The 24,885-nt window shown below is 49.4% G+C and overlaps 1 protein-coding gene across 1 annotated transcript in view; it reads left to right on the top strand.

Annotated features, from left to right (window-relative positions):
- The window catches only part of MAPK1 (mitogen-activated protein kinase 1), a gene marked incomplete at its 5' end in the record, with an annotated part of 45,118 nt that overhangs the window by 16,159 nt on the left and 4,074 nt on the right, over nucleotides 1-24,885 (top strand). Inside the window, 4 exon segments of the mRNA XM_014586841.2 lie at nucleotides 1,511-1,625; nucleotides 2,156-2,287; nucleotides 15,214-15,323; nucleotides 17,759-17,884. Coding sequence (XP_014442327.1) covers nucleotides 1,511-1,625; nucleotides 2,156-2,287; nucleotides 15,214-15,323; nucleotides 17,759-17,875 — 474 coding nt within the window.

Here is a 24,885-nt window from a genome sequence, read left to right as displayed (position 1 = left end):
CAGGGATTCAGCCCCCACAGCGGCTCATCAGTGATACAAGGTTACAGACCGCCCCTGAGCAGAGGTGTTCTTTACCATGAATTTCTGTAACCCTGTCATTCCTGTGTTTTAATTCTCTCCATTTATGTACTCAGTTGTGTGTAACTCGTTTCTACCATTATGTATTTGGATTCCCAAATCGTCCCAGGTTTGGCAAGTGGGAGTCCCAGGTGACAGTTGCTCACTGGCGTTGGGCACATCCTTGCTTTCTGGCACCAGGCACCCTGGTCTCACCTTGCACTTTCCCTGCCCCAGACTTCCAGCGTCTGTTTCCCTCGGAAGTTCTGATGCTGCTCTTTATTTGTTGTGAATTTTCAGTATTTCTCTCTATTTAGCTTTGGCAGGAAGCAAAAATTAGTTTGAATAAGAGTCTGAAAAAGAATTATTTTAAAATTCAACCTCATTTTATCTTACCTATAGATCTCATCACTGACTTTGATTTTCCAAAAGATTTTACTTTGTTTCCTTCATTTTTATTTTTTTTTAATAGTGATTTTTGCTATAGGGTGTGTGCTCGCCAGAGGTAGAGAGACAGAAAGTGAGAAATCACCCCCTAGGGAATGGCCGTGCTGCGGTTCTCCTCCATTCTCCTCCTCGGGTTTTGGCCATGCACGCACATAGCCCAGCGTGAATTTTAAGCTGCCAGGGCTGAGCCTCAAACTACGGTTGAGGATGTGGGAGTCCAGCGACATAACCATTATGCCATCTGCTGGTTCCCTGTTCCCTTACAGTTAAATACTGACTGATTTTTTTCCTGGCTGTTTCCACATTTCTTCTTCCATTTATCACTGTACCTAATATTGTCCATAAAAATTAACTTATGTTCCAGGAGAAATATTATCTTTGCACTGTTATGATTTAGACAGGATTTCTCTGTGACTTCTAATAATTCCTTTAAAAGAAAATTTATACCTGAAAAATAAATAGAAAAGGGAAGATCGAAATACTGAAAAATTGGGTTTGGTAAAATACGTTGGAGCCAGCACAGGATTTTGGTGTGGAAGGGGAAAGGACAGCGATCGAGGTTTTTCACCTTCACTTTTTGAAACTGGCCCGCAAGATGGATGAAGATATTCTGGAACTCGAGCAGCGCCTCTCCTTTTAAGTTGATTTCCTAGGATGAGCAGACAGACCCCAAATGTTCTAAAGCAATGCGTGTTGCCAGTTTTTCCTTTTTTCAGCTCAGCTTATATGAATTCTAAATCTCAAACCATTTGATTTTTATAGGACTGAAGTATATTTCTACAATTCGGATTTAATAATAAGTTCGTAGACTTTGAAGAGAAATGAAATCAAGTCATCTTGATTGTTCAGCCTCTCCTAAGAAAGCTAAATTATTGCTAGTTTTCCATGCTGTGTCGTGTATTTCTGAACTGTAGAGTCCGAGGAGAGGCCCCGCTCCCTGCCCCGCAGGAAGGCCCCCTCTCAGCAGCAGCACCGCAGGCCGGCCCTCTCTCCCTCTCTCCCGCAGGGCTACACCAAGTCCATCGACATCTGGTCCGTGGGCTGCATCCTGGCAGAGATGCTCTCGAACAGACCCATCTTCCCCGGGAAGCACTACCTCGACCAGCTGAACCACATTCTCGGTAAGGTTCCCAGCACTTGGGGCTACGTTACTCATTCTGCCTGCCCACAGTAACATCGGTATCAGTTCATTAAATTAAGAATAGTTCTAACCGTTCTTTAACATATGGGAGACAAGTTTGTTTTTGTGTGTTTTTTTTTCCTTGTATGAGAGAAACAGAGGTGCTGCACTCAGCAGAGTCTCCCCACACCACAATCCTTCCCCTACCTCCCAGCTGGATGGGGTCACGGGCAAGTGTGGGCACCCCTGATATTTTCAGTTCGACTGAGATCTAAACCGCAGCCTCCCGTGGCTCCAGTGTCATGCAGGTGGTGCCCTACCATCTCTGCCACTGGGACTGCCCCAACATGAGCTTTTAACTTGCCCTAATTCAAACATGTTCAGGACCTTTGTGTTCAGACTAGCTAAGAAAGGTACGCTTTGGGAGGTAGCGAGAAGACGTTAATTACCATGCTCCATTCTTCCCCACAGCGGAGTGTATAGTGACTCGCCTTGGTATTAATAGTTAATGGTAATTATTTTATCTGATAGGTATCCTTGGATCCCCATCACAGGAAGACCTGAATTGTATTATAAACTTAAAAGCTAGAAACTATTTGCTCTCTCTTCCACACAAAAATAAGGTTCCATGGAACAGGCTGTTTCCAAACGCCGACTCCAAAGGTAAATACCGTCTCATGGGTGATGTTCTGTTAGGCTCCGCCTTGTGTGTATGTACTTGTTAAAGCGTTAGGTCTCTAACCTAGGGGGTTGGCCTGCGGTCGGCTGTTGGGTAATTCCGGATGCGGGCCTCACTTGTCATGGCTCCCCTCCATTTTAATTTGCGAGTAGCCGACAGTCGAGTGGAGGAGTCTGGGAATGACCACCTACTCTCCCTCCTTTTGGTTTCTTTGCTACTTTTGGTTTTTGTTTGTTTGGTTTTAGCAATAGGGTATGCCCCACCAAAGACAGAAAAGGAAGGGGGAGGTGACAAAGCACCTCCTGCAGGTTCGAGTTCCGGACTTGGCAGCTTAAAAATCACACCAGGCACATGTGCAGGTGTGACCAAAATCCCAAGAGAAGAATGGAGGAGGAGGGATTGAGACATGGCCATCCTCCCAGGGAAGGGTCGGTGCGAGGGGTGATTTCTTACTTTCTCTCTGTCTGTGTCTCTCTGTCTCTCCAGCAAGTACCTGTGTCCTATGTCAAAAAAAAAAAAAAAAAAAAAATTCCCTAAATGTCAGTATTAATAGCATTGAATCTTGGGCACCTTCTTATATCAGTACATAGATCTGCCTTATCTTTAATCATTTTATAATACTTGTATCCAGCCTTCTGCTGGGAATTTAACTTTTTTAATTTTTGCTATTTTGTGTGTGTGTGTACACATATACTTTAACAATTGTCTACTTAGATGGTGAATTGCTTTCTGCATTGACCTGAGTCAAGATTCAGAAGTATGTGGCTGTTTATAATTTAATTTCTTTTAGATATAGGAGAAACTGTTTTCTAATTTCTGACAAAAAAGTAGTGTATTGTTGTAGACTGTTGTGAAGTATAGAAATAGGTAAGCAAATAAGAGATCTCCTTATTAATAGAACCTCAGAATCAGTTTCACGTTTTGCTGTAACAATACCTGGAAACTTTTACCCCCCTAGTTGTAGTGACGTAATTATAGAATGCATTTTAATATAACAGCACATGTACTGATGAGATTCTTTTGTACACCGTATCTCCTGAGCATGTTACCTAAATGTCATTTATTGATTCTCCTTTTTAAAGAGGGGCATACATGGGGACCAGCATTGATACAGTAGTTACACTGCTGGACTCCCATGTAGTCGACCGCAGTTCAAGTCGCAGACCCAGTGGTTTGAAACTTACCCCAGGCATGTGTGGCTAAGATCCCGAGAGGAGAATGGAGAAGAAGGGATTGTGGCATGGCCATCGCCCTGGGGGGTGATTTCTTGCTTTCTCTCCACCTAGCACACATGCCTTACTAGCAAAAATATCTCTCTAAAAGAAAGAGATGAATACATAGGAGCCAGCAGGTGGTGTGGTGGCTAAGGTGCTGTACTCCCATACGGCCAGCCACGGTTCGAGTCCTGGACCTAGCAGCTTAAAACTCACACCAGGCACATGTATATGCATGCCCAAAATCTCAAGAGGAAAATTGAGAAGAGGGGATCGCAGCATGGCCATTCCCCTTCAGGAGTGATTTCTCACTTTGTCTCTCTCTCTGGCAAGTGCATACGCCCCATAGCAAAAATCTCTCTTTAAAATAACGAGAGATGCATACGTAAACATCTACATAATTAAGACTTTAGGAAAGGGCCAGCTCCATGGCAGAGCAGTAACGCACACTGCTCAGGAGAAGCTTGATCCCACATGGTGACCACAGTTCAGACCTCCAGCCTGTTCAGCCTGACACAAGCCCGGCTCACACCTTAATAGCCAAGGTTTGGTGGCTGGAGGTGGGGGGGGGGTCGCAGTGTGACCGGACCTTGTGGAGGGCGCTCTTCGCTCTCCCCTTCTCTCTGCCCCCCTCCCTCCCTCTCAAGTACGTGCATTCTGTCATGAGTAAAGGCAATGAGTTTTTATGAAAAGACTTGATGGTGAGTAAAGTCTTACCTCTGCTCCCAGGCTTCCCTCCCTGTTTGTTCCCATACTCTTTTCCTGTAGTTAGTCATGATTTCTACCAAATTGAGTCCTTTTTAAGTCCCCCTACTTTTTTCTTTCTTTTTAAAAATTTGTCATTAGGTACATGTGCTTGCTAGAGAGTATGTGAAAGCATTCCCCCAGGGGAGATGGTCACGTGCAGTCTCTTCTCCATTCTCCTCTCGGGATTTTGGGTGCATACACACATGTGCCTGGCATGTTTCTCTTCCTTTTTTTTTTTTTTTTTTTTTTTTAAGAATTATTTTTTTTAATTTTATTTTTTTTTCTTTTTTTTTTTTTTTTTTTTGTTTGCTATAGGGTGTGTGCGCTTGCCAGACAGAGAGACAGAGAGACAGAAAGCGAGAAATCGCCCCCCGGGGGGATGGCCACGCCGCAATCCCTTCTCTTCCATTCTCCTCTCGGGATCTTGGGCACGCACACACATGCGCCCGGCGTGAGTTTAAGCCACTAGGTCTGGGACTCGACTACATGGGAGTCCAGCGACATAACCATTATGCTAACTGCTGGTCCCTAACTTTATTTATTTTTAATTTGACCAACATGTGAGAGAGAGAGACTGAAAGTGAGAAAGCAAGCCACCAGGTCTGGGACTGCAATCACAGTCAGCCATGTGGGATTCCAGGCCCCTTACCCACCATGCCACCTGCTGGCCCCCAGTGTGTTTCTTAAGCCACCCAGTCCAGTATTCAGACTGCATAGTCGGCCATGTGGGATCCAGCTGCTTTAACCACCACACCATCACCTGACCCCGCCCCTACTTACACCCCCATGATGGGAGGCCATCCAGGATGACAGGCGTGAGTGTGCACATCCAGTCTGCACAGGAGACCTACGGGTGCAAACCTGGGACCCTTCCACATTGCCCTGGCATCACAGGGCATCGTGTGACCGCCGTGCGCTGTGGGTGGCTTTAGCTTATGTTCTTTGGATTAAGGTCAGTTTATTCAGGTAGTAACTGACAGCACTAAAATGTGGGAAATCCAATTTGAAAGGTAGATATATAGTGGGTGACTATAATGAAGCGGAGCAAGGTTAGAAATAGAACAAAGTGGGGAAATGGGAGTGGACGATGCTAGAATGAGCAGTAGTATCATGTCACATTTGCAGCTAGACCTCCTAGGGGTTCAGTCCACAGCCCAAACGCTTGCTGTTTGGTCTTCAAACAAGCTACAAGACTTAATCTCTCTGGGCCTCGGGTTTTCATTTAACAAACAGGATTAGTAATGGCACCTGCACGACAGGGTTGTCTGAGTGTCCATACTGTTGGCACGAGTTTCTGAGATCTCCAGACTGAAGCTTGTTAATGTATCTTGGAGCTCTTGCCAAAGCTACAGTTACAGAGAGTAACTCTATGGTGTCCCCTTTTAGGAATGACCCATACATGTCTTTAGCCAGTCTCATATCGGTCATTGACATTGATATGAGTTGTCAGTCACTGTGCAATAAACCGCCACAAAACTCGGGCTTGCCATAACAACAGCGTGTGTGTTCACGAGTCCGTCGAGCTGGTCCACGGGGTGACACGCTGAGCCCGCCTGGTTCTGTGCTCTGCAGTCACCTGCGCAGCTCAGGTACGGCGGTCTGAGGTGGCAGCCTGCGGTCGGTTCTCCAGGCAGCTGCTTCTGTCCTGCAGTGGACCAGACTGGGCTGCTTCTCATGGTGGCAGGATACAGAGAGGAGCAGGAGCTGCAGGCCGTGAGCCCAGGTTTCAGAGCCACCGCACTCGTGCCGTATTCTGAGTTGAAGCAAGTCACACAGTCAGCCCGGGCTCATGTGGCCAGGGTACAGAGTCTCCATTGATGGGAGGGCCTGCGAAGAATCCGTGCCATGTCTAACCTGCAACTAAGTTATTTCTGTTTTTTTTCACTGTCAACTTCATACATTCATTCATTAAATAAATAGATTTGAGTATCTGTTCTGTGCTAAGAAGTCTTCTGTGGCTCTGGATATAGAACCAGCAGTGAGAGAGAGATTGAAAACCTTGGGACCGGGGCCGGCAGATAGTGTGGTGGTTAACGATGTGGTACTCCCACATGGCTGACCGCAGTTCGAGTCCCGACCTGGTGGCTTGCTTTCTCACTTGTCCTCTTTCTCTCTCTCTCTCTCGCTCTGTCCATCTCTGGTCAGATTTTAAAAACATAAGTAAATAAAGTTAAAAAAAAAAATTCTTAAAAAAAAAAAAAAACTTGCGACTAGCAGATGGCATAATGGTTACGTCGCTGGACTCCCACAATAGTCGACCGTGGTTTGAGTCCTAGACCCAGCAGCCTAAAACACGCCGGGCACGTGTTCATGTGTACCCAAAATCCCACAAGGAGAATGGAGATGGATTGTGGTGTGACCATCCTCCCTGGGATTGATTTCTTGCCTTCTGTCTCCCTGGCAGCCACACATACCCTATCGCAAAAATCTCTCTCTCCAAAAACAATAAATGAATAACCTGCCTCAGAGAACTGATGGTCTAGATTTATATGAGAATGACATAAGACAGTGAACAGAAGACCTTCAGGAACTCAAGAGAGTCAACCCTCAAGCTGAAACACTGGCACTTCTAGGTCTAGTAATGACAGTTCAAAGAAAAGGACATGGGATGTCTCATAAATATAGGAAAAGAGGGACCAGCAATTGGCGTAATGTCTACGTTGCTGGACTCCCATGTAGTCAACCACGGTTCGAGTCCTGGACCTGGTGGCTTAAACTCATGCCAGGCACGTGTGCGTGTGTGCCCAAGAGCCCGAGAGGAGAATGGAGGAGAAGGGATTGCGGCGTGGCCATACCCCCTGCAGGTGTTTTTTTGCTTTCTATCTTTCTGTCTGTCTCTTTCTGGTGAGCACATGCACCCTACAGCAAAAACGTCTCAAAAAAAAAAAAATTTTATATATGTAGGAGAAGGTACTCATTATAGGAGGAGACTATTGGAAGCTCAGTAGTCCCCTTTCCCTGTCACAGTGACAGACATCAGAAAGGGATAGCTTAGTGGCCAGGCTGTGGGGAGCGGATGTTCTCAGAGAGAGCTGGTGCAGCGTAAATCGGTTGAGTCTCTGGAGGGCAGTTTGGCAATTCTGTCACATGTCTTGTTCACCAGTTCTGGGTATTGAACTTCTGGGCCTGCCAACCAAGGTGGGGGGGGGATGACATTTAATTTGTTTTTCTTTAATTAAGAGTGAGATCGAACATTATTTTTCTTGTTTGTTGGAAATTTTTAATTGCCAAGTCCCTTTCACCAGTAGTAGTGTAGCTTCTTCTTCAAAGGAGTCTTAGCTTAGGATTCTCTCCAGGATGACTCCAGTGAGGGGGAAGAAATGATTATTATTCAGCAGATGGTACTAAGCTAGTTGAATAGCTGTTTGGAAGATAATCCGTTTAACTCATGACTCACACGTTAAAATGAATTCCAAAAGAATCGATGATTAAATACTCTTTTAAAAATTGCACTGTTAAAAACTAACAATATTTAGAGTGTTCAATATTTTTCTGATCTGGACATGGAAAAAGACTACCTTCCTAACTAAGCTTTACAGACACGCAAAGTGCACCAGCCCTGTAGCCTGGTGGTTAAGGGAGCTGGATCCCAGCTATGGTTCCCATCCTGGCCCTGGCAGATTGGAAAACACACGAGGCACATGTGTGTGCTCCAAATCTTGCCACGATGGAAAAACAGAGATGGTATTTGGCGTGGCCACACCTCACTAGAGAGCGGTTTTCTTCTCTCTCTGCCTCCCTCTCCTCCCCTGCCTCCCTCCCAGCCTCTCTGTCTCTCTGGCAAGTGTACTCTACAGGTCCCACACCTGTCAGCCTGGAGAGCACTCTAGCTGTGCATGCCCGAAATCCCAGAAGGGAGAGCTGCAGCAGACAGTGTCGTGGCCTATCCGTTCGCCCCCTCGCCGGCTCTCTCAGGCAAGGACACATGCCCTCAAACAAAATAAATAACAATGAAGAAAACAAATGTGGAGAAAGTAGTGCTGATCATGTAAGAGGTTTACACGGAAATGATCAGGTTGGGTGTGGGCAGGAGCTCTACACAGTGGCTGTGTCCTCCTGGGCTCTGGGATTCGCTTCTGACTTCAAACCAGAGTCCATTTCTTGGCATCCTTGACTGTAGTCAGTTATTTAACCTCTGCTTGATGATTTCCTCATCTCAACATTGGTGCGAATTGGAGTTCCGGGTCAGAGGGTAATTAAGAGCGCTAAGTGAATTAATACTAGTGTCATGATTATTAGTGTATCAGTGGCAGAGATAAACTTGAGGCCTCAGTGGGCAAATATGAGCAAAGGACAAGACACAATTCATAAGAAATACGGAGATGAGACATACAGGAAGAGAACTTTCATGGATAGCGTTTCAGAATTTGATTTGAGTCACATACATTTTTTTTTTTCAGTGTTTTTACCATAGGGCATATACACTTGCCAGAGACAGAGAGAGGGAAAATGATAAATCCCCCCCTGAGGGGGACACGGCCGTGCCACAATCCCGTCTCCTCTCAGGATTTTGGGCATATATGTACAGGTGCCCAATGTGATTTTTTTTTTTGGGGGGGGGGGGAGTTTTTGCTATAGAGTGCATGTACTTGCCAGAACAACAGAGAGAAAGAAAGCTAGAAATCACCCCCTGGTGGGGATGACCACGCTGCAATCCCTTCTCCTCCATTCTCCTCTCAGGATCTTGGGCGCACACGCACACGTGCCCAGTGTAAGTTTAAGCCACTGGGTCCGGGACTCGAACCACGGTTGACTATGTGGGAGTCCAGCGACATATCCATTACGCCATCTGCTGGTCCCGGCGTAGTGTGATTTTTAAGCTGCCGTATCCAGGACTCAGATCATGGTTGGTCCTGTGGGAATCTAGTGCCTTAACCAGCATGCCATCTGGTGGCCTGAGTCACATTAATTTTGACAACTATTAGGCATTAGAAATAAACTAAACACCAAATGTCAATCAGATAGTTGAGTAAGTTACAATACATCTGCTAGAAGGAATATTCTGGAACCACTAACAGTGAGTTTTATCAAGTGTTAATAGTGTTGGGAAATAACTAATGAGCAATATTTACTGCAGGAAAACAAAGCATTATAGTATGATTTCAGCTGTGCAAAGGGAAATACACAGGGAACAATTAGAAGATGTATGTCAAAAGCTTAGCCATAGTTAGTGGGCGAGTGAGGGAGCTTGGGTGGGTCATTAGAAGACAGGTGCGGTGGGTGAGCTGTTGAGGCCGTCTCGGTTCCACATAGCGGATTTGCTGGCCCTCGTAACAGAAATGCCCAGTAGCACTGAGTTCATGGTCCCAGCCCCTCCACTGGAGTCTGGAGTGCTATCCTCAGCATTGCCTTCCTCTAGGCTCTCCTCACTGTCACCCAGCCCCTTTTCTGGTGGTGGCACAAAGACCACCGGCAGCCGTAGGTTCAGGGCGTGATCCTGATGGTTTCACTCCTAGGTGCAGTGCAGATTCTCATGGTCCCTTCATGGCTGCTGTGCCTGCCCCTGACCAGTCCCTGTGGCCAAGCCAATGTCATCATTCCCCAGCACAGCCCAGAGCAAGAGCGAGCCTGAGAGCTCTCCCATAGTGAGCGCAGTGTGACATGACTAGGGGACAAGGGGACACTACAGGCAAACCAACGGGTGACGGTCAGTGAGGAAAGCTGAGGATTCTGTTACTTCTCCCCCTTTGTTTATTTGTTTGTTTGTTTGTTGGGAGAGGTTTTTGCTATAAGTTGCATTCACCCACCAGAAATAGACAGAAAGCAAGAAATCACCCCCCAGGGAGGATGGCCACGCCACCATCCCTTCTCCTCCATTGTCCTCTCGGGATCTTGGGCACGCATGCACACACGCCCGGCGTGGGTTTAGGCCACCGGGTCCGGGACTTGAACCATGGTTGACTACATGGGAGTCCAGCGACATAGCCATTATGCCAACTGCTGGTCCCTCCTCATTTGTATTTAAAATGCAGTTTATGAAAGAAGTCTTGTCTCCATGTCTCAGATAACCTAATGTTTGAAAAGCATATACTAGACCAACCAGTGGCATGATGGTTCAGTTCACTAAGGCAGCATGCCCCAGTTTGCAGTTCAAGTCCCGGTCCTGGCGGCTTGAAAAACATGCCAGGCGCATGCATTTGCTTACATATGTGCCCAAAATCTAGAGAGAAAACTGGAGAGAAGGGATTGCAGTGTGTCCATCCTCATGGATAATTTCTCACTTTCCCTCTCACTGTGTCTGTCTGCGTCTTTATCTGTCTGTCTCTGGAGAGCACACATGCTCTACAGCAAAAACCTCTAAAAAATAGAAAGATCTGTTGAGAGTAATGAGGGTCAGTTGGCAGAAAGGGCATAATTCAAATTGTGCAATTGGGGTAGAATCTTAGAGTAGAGGAGGGGTTGTCCAAGGCTTTCATGGAACTCTTAAGGGTCTTTCTTTTCTTTCTTTCTTTTTTTTTTTGGAGAGATTTTTGCTATAGGGCACGTGCACTCTCCAGAACAACAGAGAGACTGAAAGCAAGAAATCACCCCCCAGAGGGTATGGTCACGCTGCAATCCCTTCTCCTCCATTCTCCTCTCAGGATCTTGGGCACGCACGCACATGTGCCCAGCGTGAGTTTAAGCCACCGGGTCCAGGACTCAAACTGCAGTCGACTACGTGGGAGTCCAGCAACATAGCCATTACACTAACTGCTGGTCCCTCTTGAGGGTCTTGATGAGATTGGACATCTTGTGTTTTTGTCACATGATAGTCCTTAAAAGTGTGCTCCTTAGACCCCTGAAGTCTCCAGGATCCCTTTAAGGTGTCCATGAGGTTAAACCTGTTTTCCCACGACTTCCGAGGTGTCCTTCACGCTGTTCTCTGTAGTGATGCGCTGTCACTACCGTGCCCTCACAGCTGAAAACCACAAGCTGCACAGAGGTGTCCTCGAAGCAGTCGAGTACTCACTTCCTTAAATCCAGCCCACAACACTGTGCCTTTGTGATGCTCTGGGGCAACCAAGTGAAACATACTTGGCGTGTTTCTGCTGCATGCTGAGCACAGCGGTTTGCTCGGGAAAAGTGCTTGAGCGGTTATTTGAGCTAAGTTAAGTCCCTTTCAAAACTGACCCTCAGTAACTCTTACAAGTGTAAGGGGTCTGCGGTCAGCGAATTCAAGTGCTAACGCAGTGGCGTGTTTTGCTGCTGGGTCTTTTTCTCTAGCCGTGCTCGGAAACTTGAGTTGAGGATGGAAGTGACAGGCCACAGTGTTGATCCAGGATTGGCGTTTTTGCCAGTCAGGTGACGTCTGCCTGAAGAGAGGTCTACCTGGAGAGCCCCCTGATCCCCTCACCAGTCGTCCCCTCCTGGAATCCCGGTTGATACAGGAAGGAGAAAAGGCTGAGGGATCAGAAGAAAGGGTGGAAGTCAGGTTGCTCTGGACTCTGAAGTTTGAAAAGGTGTGGGAGGCTGGGAGGCAGCAAGGAGGCAGAATGGCCCCGTACAGTCGTGGCCACAGAGACGCTAGTCTTCAGGGGACGCAGACCCCGTGTCCAAGCAAGCACGTGCACAGACAGCCCTGAGTCCCGCTGTCCGGGTGATGCCTGCAAATCGCCACGTGATGTGGGAGGTGGGGGCCGGGCACCTGCCAGCTGCTTCCCGTTTCTGTCCCTTTCGCTTTCTGTAGCTGCAGATAATGCAGTAGTAACACTTGTTGTACAAGAAGGCTGGAGAGGCCCTTATTTTTCAAATGTTCAGGGGAAGAACGGCTGTCTTATTTTGAAATTTCTGCTGAAGGTTTAAGGGCCTAGAATTTAACTTGAAGGAACTAACAAATCTGTTTTAGAAATACTTAAGCTGCAGGGACGAGCAGTTGGCTATGTCTCTGGACTCCCATGTAGTAGACTGCGGTTTGAGTCCCGGACCCGGTGGCTTAAACTCCCGTTGGGCGCGTGTGTGTGCGCGTGCCCAAGATCCTGAGAGGAGAATGGAGGAGAAAGGATTGCGGCATGGCCGTCCCCCCCCCAAGAGGGTGATTTCTCGCTTTCTGTCTCTCTGTCTCTGTCTTTCTGGCAAGCACATGTGCCCTATAGCAAAAACCTCTCCAAAAATAAAAAATACTTAAGCTGCAAAACATCCAATCATCTTAAAGCATTTTCCGACTTAAAACCAACAAGTTTGGGTCAAGGGAAGCATGTCTCTTGTACACAGGTCTCCCACGTATTTGGTGGAGGTGGATTTGAGCCCGAGGTACCTGAGTTCTTGACCACTGTGCTACATTGTCCTGGCCCTGCAAGGGCTGCCTCCCCAACCTGCCAGCCCATGGACCTGTGAACCCGCGTTGTGGCTGCAGGCCTGAAGAGCACCTCTTAGCTGCTCAGACTCTGCTCCAGTCCCAGCCAGATCCTCCTCCCTGAGCCTTTCCTAAAAGTACATCCATGTGAATTGGAAACGTGCACAGAAGCACAAATACATTTAAAACACAATGTAGAGATTACTGGCTTTTTGTTTTGTTTTGTTTGTTTATTTGCCATAGGGTATGTACACTCCGCGGAGTCAGAAAAAGAAAGAAAGCGCCCTTCGGGGGTGGCCATACTGCAGTCCCTTCTCCATTGTCATCTCGGGATCTTGGGCACACAGGCACACTCTCCCAGCTTGTTTCTCTTTTCTTTTTATTTTTATATATACATATATAATATATATTTATTCACTCACACACAGATATATACATAAAATTCTTTTTTTAATTCTATTTTATTTGTTCATTTATTTTAAATTGGCCAGAGATAGAGAGCAAGAGAGAGGGAAAGTGAGAAAGCAAGCCACCGAGTTCGGGATTTGAACTGTGATCAGCCATGTGAGAGTGTCCAGTGCCTTAGTCACCATGCCACCTGCTGGTCCCACCCAGCTTGTCTTTTAACCATCAGGTCTGGGCCTGGAACCATGTATTTGATTGTGTGGGATGTAGCTTCCTTAACCTCCATGCCACCTGGCTGGCTCAGGCTCTTAGAATCTAATTTGAAGAAATGCCCTACTGTTTAAATAGGAAACTTCTGGTCTGAATTTCATTACGTAAAAGAAGTTAATTTTTTTTTTCTTTATTTGTTTTTAAGAGTTATTTATTTAATTCCATTTGTTTTTTGTTTGTTTGTTTGTAGGTTTTTTTTTTTCATTTGACCAGAGAGAGAAAGGGAAAGCAAAAAAGCAAGCCTCAAGGTCCGGAACTCGAACTGCAGCCGGCCATGTGGGAATCCAGAACCTTTAACCACCACACTACCTGCTGGCCCCGTAAACATTTTCTTCCTTTTGAGATTTTTATTATAGGGCATGCGCACTCACCAGAGATACAGAAGCAGAGAAACAGAAAGTGAGAAATCACCCCTGAGGGGGGATAGCCACGCCATAATCCCTTCTCCCTTCTCCTCGTGGCATTTCGGGCACACGTGCACCCGCTGTGAGTTTTAAGCTGCAGGGTCTGGTACTTAAACCACAGTCGTCTATGTGCAAGTCCAGTGATGTGACCTTTACACCATCTGCTAGTCCAAAATTGTATTTTTTTAAATTTAGAGAATTATTTTCTATTTTAACTTTATTTATGTTTTAATTCGACCAGAGAGGGGCACAGTGAGGAAGACAAAGGGAGAGTGACAAAGCAGGCTGCCAGGTCCGGGACTCAAGCCGTGGTCAGCCGTGTGGGAGTCTAGTGCCCTTAACCATCGGGCCAGCAACATTGTTGTTTGTTTGTTTGTTTTTAAGAATTATTTTATTTAACTTTTTATTTCTTTATTTTAATTTGACACGAGAGGGAGAAAGAAAGCAAGCCTTTGATCTCGAACTGCAGTCAGCCATGTGGGAATCTGGCGCCCTTAACCACCACGCCACCTGCTGGCCCCCACTGTTTTTTTTTGTTTGTTTTTTTTTTGGGGTTTTTTGGAGAGGTTTTTGCTATAGGGTGCGTGCACTCGCCAGACAGACAGACAGAGAGAGAGACAGAAAGCGAGAAATCACCCCCCAGAGGGGATGGTCAAGCCACAATGCCTTCTCCTCCATTCTCCTCTCGGGATCTGGGGCATGCACGCATATGCACCCGGTGTGAGTTTTAAGCCACCAGGTCCAGGACGTGAACCGCGGTCGACTATGTGGGAGTTCAGCGACATAGCCATTACGCTAACTGCTGGTTCCCCATTGTATGTTTTTAAAAGAAACCCCTTTGCACGCATTCGTTCTTGTTGACATCCACTCCTGGGCATGTTTCTTCACATTTCTCTCCACCCTTGTCTCAGCTGTGCCTAGGCCAGGCCCTTTGACCGTCCTCATGGCTGGAGCAGTGGGGTTTGGACACGAGCTGCAGGGACCAGCGGCTGAGTGAGCTGTGAGCTGCTAGCTTGCTCCTGCTGCTGTGCTCCTGAAAGGTCACTCAGTGCTGGCCTACTGATCAGGTTGAGGGCATCCTTGTAGCTTTGGGTCTGACAGAAACAGTCTAATCTCTAGGCTAGGCCAGGGCACTGTGGTAACCCACGATACTTAACGAGGAGCTGGAGGGAGAAACCTATTTCCTTCTGTGACATTGCAGGCCTCTCCTGTGTACTCAGAGCCAAATTGACGATTGCAAAGAGGACTTTGGATTCGATCTGAGATGTGTTCATACATAAACATTTGCTTTTGATACCCGTAAAGAAGAGTCGTGGTGTAGGACTGTAGATTTTGTAGGCAGACCTGGCTGTGAACCCCACTCTTCCGCTTTCAGCCCTTACTTGGTCTTGTCGCCTTTCTGAACACTGTATTCTGTGACTGTCCGGTAGTCGGCACCTGCCTTTACACAGTATCACGGGAACCGAGGTCTGAGAGGCGTTCCCTGTACTGGCTGCTCTCCTACCGCGATGCTGCGTGGGATTGTTTGGGGGTCAGTTTATTGAAACAGGAAATGAAAGTATTTCAGCAATTATTCCTTCTACTCTCACGTCTCGTAGCTCTGGACTTACTGGACAAAATGTTGACGTTCAACCCTCACAAGAGGATTGAAGTGGAACAGGCTCTGGCCCACCCGTATCTGGAGCAGTATTATGACCCAAGTGACGAGGTAAGAGCCTGAGCCCCCGCTGCTGCTTCAGGGATGTCGCAGCAGCAGACTGGCACACCCATGTCCTGCCGACTGTCCTGGCAGGTGTGGGGCTTTACCTGGCCTTCCCATCACACTCACCTCTGCTGCCTTGAGAGCTCGGGCTGTGGGGCACAGTTTGAAGCCCCTCCAGGTGACCTCAGAAGAGTCCTCATCCTCCAGGTTGCCTGCAGCAGGTGGGCCCAGGGAAAGGAGAGAGGAGGATGGCTGCTCCAGTGTGGAGCACAGGGAGGGCGGGAGCAGGGCAGAGACCCTTGTCGTGGTCTGCGGAGGGGAGAAGCAGTGTGCCGGCCTGAGGGAGAGGAGGTGGGTGGCCATCCTGCTGAGGGAGCACACGCAGCGAGGAGGAGGAGGCTGCCTAGCCAGCTCACCGGGGCCTGGTGACGCCATGTCTGCTGTACAGTTCCCTGGAGGCAGGGACACAGCCTGTTGTGAGAAGTGATGAGGCCAGAGATGGGCGTGGTGGCTCCTCAGAGCAGGCAGGAGCTAAGGGGAGATCTCGCGTGTCAGGTTCTCCCCCGGACAGGCCCGGCGCCTTGGTTCTCGGGTTCCTCTGTGCATTCACATTTATTCTCTAGAGAAGAACAAAGGGAAATACAATGTGAGTTCGAAGCTTGAATTGCTCTAGTTGAGTCTTCGGTGCCTGGAGAATAAAGCCTTGTCCTTTTAAAAGAGGGAAAACAAATGTGGTCTGTCCCAATTAGGGAGGGAAAAGGAAAGGAAAGGAAAAGTTCACTCTGGAGGCTAAAACGAGCTGATAACGAGAAGATAGATGTCAAGAAGAGGAAGTATTGGGAACCAGCAGTTGGCGTAATGACTATGTCGCTGGACTCCCACGTAGTCAACCGCGGTTCGCGTCCTGGACCCGGGACGTGTGCATGCGTGCCCAAGATCCTGAGAGGAGAATGGAGGAGAAGGGATTGCGGTGTGGCCATCATCCCCCCGGGGGATGATTTCTCACTTTCTGTCTGTCTGTCTCTCTCTGTCTGGCGAGCACACGCACCCTATAGCGAAAACCTCTCAAAAAAAGAAGAGGAAGTATTTACTGAACAACTTCCCCTCCGTGCCCACTCCCTCCCCACAGAGACTATTGAGATCTCTTTCAGAGGTACCTACAAAGTTGTCAGGAACGTGGGAGCAGTGGGAACGGGTTAGGGGCTCTTCCCAGCCGGTGAGCTAGGGGTCTCCTAAGCCTCAGCGAGCTGGGGCAGAAGGTGACATGTGTGGGACACCAGTATGACCCTAAATACAGAGCTGTCCTTCGGGAGGGCTGTTTTTTCCTCCCTATGGACTTGAACCCTTCTACCTTTCGTGTGGTGGGAGCATAGTGCGCAGTTTGGAGTCCAGGCCTCCTTCCCTACAGGCTTCCTGTTACATGGGAAAGGCCCTTGGGAGGTCCCTGCAGCCACTGACGGACAACTGAGTCTCTGGGGGCTTAGTCTGTAACATTGCATTGCAGACCGAGGGGACCCGCAGGTGGCGTAACGATTACCTCTGGACTGCCACGTAGTCGACCTCAGACCAAGCCCCAGATGCGGCGACTTAAAACTCACGCCGGGCACACCGGGGCATGTGCGTACGTGCCCAAGATCCCGACAGGAGAATGGGGGAGGAGGGATTGCAGCATGGCCATCCCCCCGGGGGTAGTTTCTTGCTTTCTCTCTCTCTGTCTCTCTGGTGAGCATAAGCGCCCTATAGCAAAAATCTCTTAAAAAAAAATCAAAATGTAATGTGGGTTGAATGATGTCATTGAGTAAGAAACAAGGAGGCATTCTTTGATCTAAGTATAGACAGTTGTTTTGTTTAAGTAGTTTCCTTACTATTTATTGAGTGCTGCAAAAAATTAAAAAGAACACTTAGAGAACAAGGTAAGACAGATCACTTTATAAGATGGTTACAGTTACCGCGGTCAGAATTTTGGCATGTATCTTTTTCTGCCTTACATTACTCTACCTAAATTTTAGAAACACAGTAGTTTGTTCTCTTTAACCAGATGTGGGCATTTCCCCACGATGTTAAACTTCTCGAAGCCTCAGACAGCTCTATTTTCTTTGTATGAAGATACTACGGTTTATTTTGCTACCGTGGGTTCTGATGTTATAAACACACCACGCCCTGCAACAGCGCCGATCTGTTCCTGTCACTGCACTGCTGAGCACCCTTAAAACACTCACAAATTGTTCTGCGATTGGTGCTAAGTTCCAAAGCTCACTGAGGAACCAGCTGCTTCCAGTCTGTGTATTAAGTGTGTGGCATGAGGAGAGTGCTTTTATGACGCAGCAGAGCCGGCGTATGCCCTTTCGACCCTAAGCCATAGTCACTTCGAGGGCCATAAACGTCTGCCTTAGCCGGGTTCGGACAGCTTCGGACTCTGACATGTTTGGTTTTCCTTAAAGCCCGTCGCTGAAGCACCATTCAAGTTCGACATGGAATTGGATGACTTGCCTAAGGAGAAGCTGAAAGAGCTCATCTTTGAAGAGACCGCTAGATTCCAGCCGGGATACAGATCTTAAACTCGCCAGGTACGTGGACTGAGGTCATACGTGTTCACGCTGATGAGAGGATGGGCTGGAACCCAGAGGGTGCTGAAGAGAGAGATGGAGTGTGTCCCTCTTGGTTACTGCACGATTTCCACCTGGAGAGTTCAGGCTCGGTCTTTCCCTGTTGTTCAAAAGACACATTTGTGATTTCTTCATTTGTGGCGGTTTATATTGACCTGTAGCTGACAGTGACGGAGGTTGATGTAAAGTGAAAATGGCAATTTTTAGAATAATACCTCCCGTGGGACTTCAGTGTTTAGACAGAGGGACTTACTGGGTTTTCTGTGAAATGTATAGAAATGTATCAAGGTCTTTGTTCCGAAAACATAATGCTTTGCTTCGTGAGACATTTTAACTGTTCAGAAACCCTGAAGTATAACTTTTAGTGCCGTAGAACTTGGTTCTGAGAGTTGAGACCATAGGACTGTGTGCAGTAACTACCCAAATTGCAAGTCGGGACAGACACTGCTGACAGAGTTGCAGGGTTATGGCCTGGGCGCGCTGGGGAGACTGAGAGGGCGCGCACAGGAGAGGTGTCCGCAGGGGGAGCCAGACCAGACCAGGCTTCATAACTCGACCTCACAGCGCTGGGGGGTGGGGGGACGAGGACAGAAGGGGCTCGTGGGACAGATAAGTCAGGGCCCTGCTCTCCAAGAAGAGGAACCGGCTTGCACACTGCAGCAGTCTCACCTGGAGCGCCCCCACCTCTGTGTCATAGTCCCCAGAATAGGCCCAGCATTTGTATTATTTTCCAAACTTTTTGAAAGTTGCTCTCTTTGCTTTAAGATTCAAATTTAGGGGACCAGCAGTTAGTGTAATGGCTATGTCGCTGAACTCCCATGTAGTCAACTGGTTCGAGTCCCGGACCCGGTGGCTTAAACTCAACGCCGGGCGCATGTGAGTGCGTGCCCAAGATCCCGAGAGGAGACTGGAGGAGGAGGGATTGCGGCGTGGCCACCCCGCCCCCCGGGGGGTGATTTCTCGCTTTCTGTCTCTCTGTCTTTCTAGTGGGTGCACATGCCCTATAGCAAACACTTCTCAAAAAAAAAAATTAAAATTTAGAGAGTGGGGCCAGCAGGTGGCATAGTGGTTAAGGTACTGGACTCCCACATGATCAACCGTAGTTCAAGACCTGGACCTGACAGCTTGCTTTTTTACCGTCTTTTTTTTTTCTTCTCTCTCTGGTGAATGCACAAGCCCTGTAACAAATTAAAAAAAATAATAATAGTAATAAATTTTTAAAAATTTAGTTACTTATGTTCTTTTAGGAATAGCCTCCTCTTTAATTAAGAGACTAGAACCTCTTCCTTCACTCAAAGATGGTGAACGTGGTTAAATGGAAACTGCTTGTAGTTGAGGCTGTTCTTTCCTTCCGGCCTGTCTTGAGGCAGTTTCAGCCTCTTCCTAAGAAGGGAGACGTGAACTGTAGGGCTCCTTTCCTCCTGTGCACAGCAGAGCCACCAGTTAACTAAATCCAGAGGGTTAAAGGTCCTCTGTCTGGGGTCAGCAGGTGGCTTGGTGATTAAAGGCTCTGGATTCCCACATGGGCAACCATGGTTCGAGTCCTGGACCTGGTGGCTTGCTTTCTCCCTTTCCCTTTCTCTGTCTCTCTGTCTCTCTCTATTAAGATTAAAAAATAACAGCAACAAATGGGATTAAATAAATAAATAATTCTTTATTTTTTTTTTTAAAAAAAAGTCCTCCATACTTCCCTCCCCTGGCTAGACAGTTACAAGAGAAATGAGAATTCGGGTTCCAACCCTTTCTGTAGCTCCTATCGCTGCAACCCAATGGTACAGTTGGCATCGCACGAAGAGGCCCAACACTTCTCGATTCAGACTGGGCAGTGCGGGCGAGGGGAACTGGGAAGGGCTGAGGAGGCTTAGCTGGGCCGGCTCCCTGGAGGCCTTCGGGGCCTGCTCAGAGCCTCCGTGAGCTGAGGTCATCGGGTCTGGGGGATGGGGCGGCGTGACGATGCCAGTAGATTGAAAGCGAATATGTTGGAGTTGGAGGGTGTAAGGCAAAAGGAAAGAGAAGGGGGCCTCCGCTAGATCTCCGTAGAATGAGCCATGAAGTGAAGGACTACGAGTCGCGGCTGGAGCAGCTGCTGAGGACATTCCGGCTTAGGGCAGAGCCCGCGTCCTGGGTCTGGAGGCGGCCCTCGGCAGGCAGCAGCGTCTTACAGAGAGGCAGGCAAGGGCCGGGTGGTGTTGGAGCAGGAGGCCACCCAGGAGTGGGAACAGCAGTGTCTGCGCGTCCTCTCCCTCAGGGGTTCTGTCGGCTAGCTGCTCTTCCGTTCTCCCCAATCCCGTCCTTTTTTACTGTATGTTGGAGTCTGGAGTCTGCGACAGCACAGGCTGAGAGCGGGTCCCTGCTTTGGTCTGGGGTCCGTGCCCAGGCTGGCAAGTAGCTTGGAAGCCGCTCCAGGTCCACAGTTGTTCAGAAGGTGTGAGAAGGCTGGAGAGCGAGCAGGGGCAGGGCGTTACCTGGAGGGGGGTCACCGCAGGAGGCCACGCCTAGTCTCTAGCCAGGGAGCACATGGGCCAGGCCAGGGCTCTCGACCCAGTGAGGGTCCGGAGAGCCCGCGGGCTGCAGCTGTCAGCTCTCTCTGCCCCCAAGGATCAGGAGCACGTTCCCCCAGACTCGACCTCGGAAACCCAGGAGTCCCCTTGCTGTTGGAGCCTGCACTGCTCACATCACCCAGAGCAGAAAAGGGAGGGAGGGAGGCGAGGCTTTCCCACCAGTGCCCCTTGGCAGGGGCTAGCCTGCTGCAGTTCACGTCTAGCTCCCGTCCCACAGAACTGAGGAAGGGCAGACAGGACCACCCAAGACAAACCCGGTCAGCACTCCAGCTGGACAACCACGAAGGCAGGGCCGGGGCACGGGTGAGCCAGTTGACGGTAGAGAAGAGACACCGATGGTTTAGGGACAGTGTGCTCTCCAGAGTGTGACGTCAGAGCAGGAGGGTCGGAGTACGGGGAGATTAGGTAAGAGACCAGCCAAAAACCGTGTGTGATCTTCCACATCAGGGGACTGTGGCCGGGGCCAGGGGTTTGGCGATGAGCAGTAGTGAATTCAGGAGAATGGCGAAAAGGCAGACTCTGAAGGCTCCGAATTTGGGGCCCAGCTCTGTGGCCTACTGGCTAAGGCAGCCGGATCCCACAGGGCCAACGGCATAGTTCGAGTCCTAGACCCAGCAACTTGAGAAACATGCCAGGCACTGTGACACATCCCCAAAATTCTGACAAGAGGGGGAAATGGAGGAGAAGGGATTGCAATGTAGCCGTTCCCAGCGGGAGAGTTCTTTCTCCTCTCTGGCGAATACATGTGCCCTCTAACCAAAAAAAAGAAAAGAAAAGACTCCAATTTTATTATTATTAAAGAATTGTTTTGTTTAACTGTATTTATTTACTTTAATTTCACCAGAGATTGACAGAGTGAGAGAGAGGGAAAGCGAAAGCAAGAAAGCAAGCTGCCAGGCCCAGGACTCAAACCGTGGTCAGCCATATGGGAGCCCAGTGCCCTTAACCACCACGCCACTTGCTGGCCCTAAGACTCCAAATTTTCTAAACCCAGAAACTAGCAACAGGGTGACACCAGGCACACCCCGAGAGACACACTCGACCCAGAGTGAAGTGCTGAGGAAGCACACACTTGCAGATATGAGTGGCTGTTACACGCCCTTGAGCAGAGTCCGGCCAGCACTGGACACCTCACGGCACGGAGGGCTGTGCGTACGGAGTGGCTCACACGCACTCACCGACTGCCCAGGATGCAGCCATTTTCACACCTGAGTCCCCACAGAGCTTCCTTCCTGGCTCTGTCAAGTGCTCACAGTGGGGAGTTCGTTTTCAGGAGCCCTCCAGCTGTGGGGCTCCAGAACCCACTCGCCCGGGGTCTGCATGGTCAGATGGACTGGGCCCGGCTCCGCCCACCCGCTTCTGCAGAGACGGCCGGGTGTGCGTGGCCTGTGTGACTGCTTTCCCTCTGCAGCAGCAGGCCATGAGAGGGCCCCCGATGGCCTTGGAGGCCGGAGAGCCCTTAGACCCGTACAGGGTAAGTGTGCCGACCCTGGCCTGAAAGGTGAAGCCGAGCTTTTCCTGCTTTGCGTTCCTCTCACGGGTCCTTTTCTAGGTGGTGGCTACATCTCCCCCCATCTACTTCCTGGGCTTAGTTCAGACATTGTCGCCCTCTTAGTCTGTGCTGGGTGCCGAGGTAGACACCCAGGGTAGGCAAAACTAACGAGACCTGGGGGTGCCCTCGGAGGAGCACCCCGCCTGCTAGGGGAGAAGGACACAGGAACAGAACAGCCGCATGAGTGTTTTGCACGGGAGAAGCTCCTGGGTGGACTTGACGGTCAGTTTCAGCATTTTCTCAGCATCGAGTACCTCACCGTGCGTGATGGGGACAAAAATGACGGAAGACCCAGACTCTGCTTTCTGGCAGCGCAGGAGCAGGGAGCAGGTCCGCAGGAGTGGGCATGGTGCAGCTGCTGGGCCGAGACGGGCCCTGCAGGCCCCAGAGAGCAAGGTGGAGCTTTGGAGTATGGGAAGGGCTTGGAGCAGCCACGGAGCTGAGTCTGGGCAGGCAGAGGCCCTTTGCTGGTGGGGTGGTGTGCAGCGTTGTGGAACCAGAGGTCGGAAACATGTATGACCTCTGGGTGGAGCTGGGTCAGAAGAGGCCTCTCCATGAGAGACCATAGCCCTGGCCTTACCTTGACGCCCCTTCACACAGAGCTGCTGGTTATAAAGCAGCATCCGCCCACATGACTCCGGGGGCATTAGGGATGCAGGAGGACCTCAGAGAAAGGGCCTGTGGAACTGGCCAGGCCTCGAGAGCAGGGTGGTGCAGCTGGCACAGGGCGGCGGTGGGGTGGGCTAGGCAGGAGAGGCTGCTCCTGGTTGCTGACCGCCCATGTCAAGGCCAAGGTCCCTGCTGGGGACCCCAACTCTGAGAGCCCAAGTGTGGCAAGGAACGTGCCTCCGTTCTGTGCAAGTGCCGTAGGTGCACACGGCACAAAGTCTTTAAGTGTTTGCTGTAGGGCTCATGAGCTCCCCAAAGTCAGAGAAAAAGCAACCCCACGTGGGGTTGCCACCCTGCAACCCCCTTTCCTCCATTATACTCCTGGGATTTGGGCCATGCACACATGGGCTCACAGCATGTTGGTCAGGCCTCCAGTTCTGGGACTCAAACCGGCAGTCAACCATGTGGGATCCAGCCGCCTTACCAGCCGGCCCTCCAATAGTCTAAATGATTTTATTTTCCAGAATTCCGAAAAGCTGGAAGAATTTTTTAAGTAGGCACCCACAGTCCTGCCACCTAGATATTACAGTTAACGTTTTCCTCGTTTTCTCACGTGTCCCATTAGTCCATCTCGCTTTTTTTTTTTTTTTTAATTATTTTATTCACTTTTTATTATTTTTTCACATGGGTTTTTTGCCAGAGGAGAAGAGAGAGAGAGCAAGCAAGCTGCCAGGTTCAGGACTCGAACCATGATTGGCCATGCGGTATTAAATGATGGGCCAAGTCATCTCAGAAAGCTCCCTTTGATGACCGCAGCAGCATTTTCTGACGTCAGCACACGTCCCTCAGTTGTGACCGAGGAGACGGGGATGTTGAGATCGCACATCAGTGGCCAAACACAGCAGAGCACAGGTGTTCAGGACCCAGAATGCTGTTTTCTTGAGATTTCTCCACCTGCCTCTGACTGGCCTTGCTCCCCGGGAGGTCTCCAAAGTTGATCACAGACCTAAGGAACATGGTCCCCGAGTCCCCAGCCTCGGTCCTGAGATCAGAAGCTACAGATCAAAGAGCCATGTTTGGAGAGAGCTATGGTGGATCATTTAGCCACAATTGGAGAAGACTGGGAGGACACACGTGGGTGACCCCTCGGAGAGAGAAGGCCTCAGGTTAGCCCTGCTTGCCAGGGCCCAAAAGCTGGCTATGTGCATGGGGGAAGCCCTCGAAAGAGTCAAACTAGAGCCAGCTCGTGGCATGGTGGTTAAAGTGCTGTGTCCCACACGGCCGACTGTTCAGTTCAAGTCCCAGACCCTACAGCTTCAACAACGTGGCGGTCACGTGTGTGTTCATACCCAAAATCCAAACGGAAAATGGAGAAAAGGATTCTGGCATGGCCATCCCCTTCTGGAGGATTCTGTTTCTAGCAAGCACACGCACCCTTTAGCACAAACTTTTAAAAATAATAATAATCCAGTATGTTCCTTATATTTTACTTAAGGAGCTTGGTTAAGCCACACGGAGTCAGTACCCTGTGGCTGCCTTGTCCTTACCCGGGCCATCTCGGTCGTCCCCTCCCTTCCCTCCAACTCGTCTCTTCCACCGTTGGGCTGTAACTCTCGAGAGGCAGGCGAGAGCCACAGCTCTGAAGGCACTCTGTGGAGTGACAGTGACACTCGGCTAGGTTTCCTCACGTCACACACCACTGAGGGCCTCCAAGGGAAGGGTCTGTCTGTTGGGTTTTGAAACCCTTGGTCACCCCACCAGCCGTGCCAGCCAGGCCTCCTCAGAACCGCGGGACGGGGAACATGCTCCGAGGGGGCAGTGTTGCGCTTCTCCCAGGGGTGGCGCCATCTCTAGGACTGAAGCTCACCCTTACTTAAGCCGAGGCCTGGGGGCAGTGGTTCCCAAGCCTGCTCTGTCTGTGTCCACCCCACAGTCTGTTACTGTTCTGTTGTTTCTGTTTCTTTCATGGGGCTGGGCGGTAGTAACAGAGAGGTATTTGGACAGGGTCCTGTGTTGACGCCTCCCACCTGTCCCAGCTTCGCGATTAGCCGGGATTACAGGCGTGTGCGACCGTGCCCGCGTGTTCAGGTTGGCCTGGGCACCAAGTCCGTGTCTCCCAGTGGAAACGTTTCTATTTCTTTTTCTTTTTTTCCCCTTAGTTTTAAGAATTATTTTATTGAACTTTCTTTATTTACTTATTTATCTTAATTTGACCATAAAGGGACAGAGTGGGAGAGAGA

This window comes from Tupaia chinensis, unplaced genomic scaffold, assembly GCF_000334495.1.
Source record: "Tupaia chinensis unplaced genomic scaffold, TupChi_1.0 Scaffold000024_1, whole genome shotgun sequence".
NCBI classification, from domain to species: Eukaryota; Metazoa; Chordata; class Mammalia; order Scandentia; family Tupaiidae; genus Tupaia; species Tupaia belangeri.
This window is presented reverse-complemented; position numbering and strand designations above follow the sequence as displayed.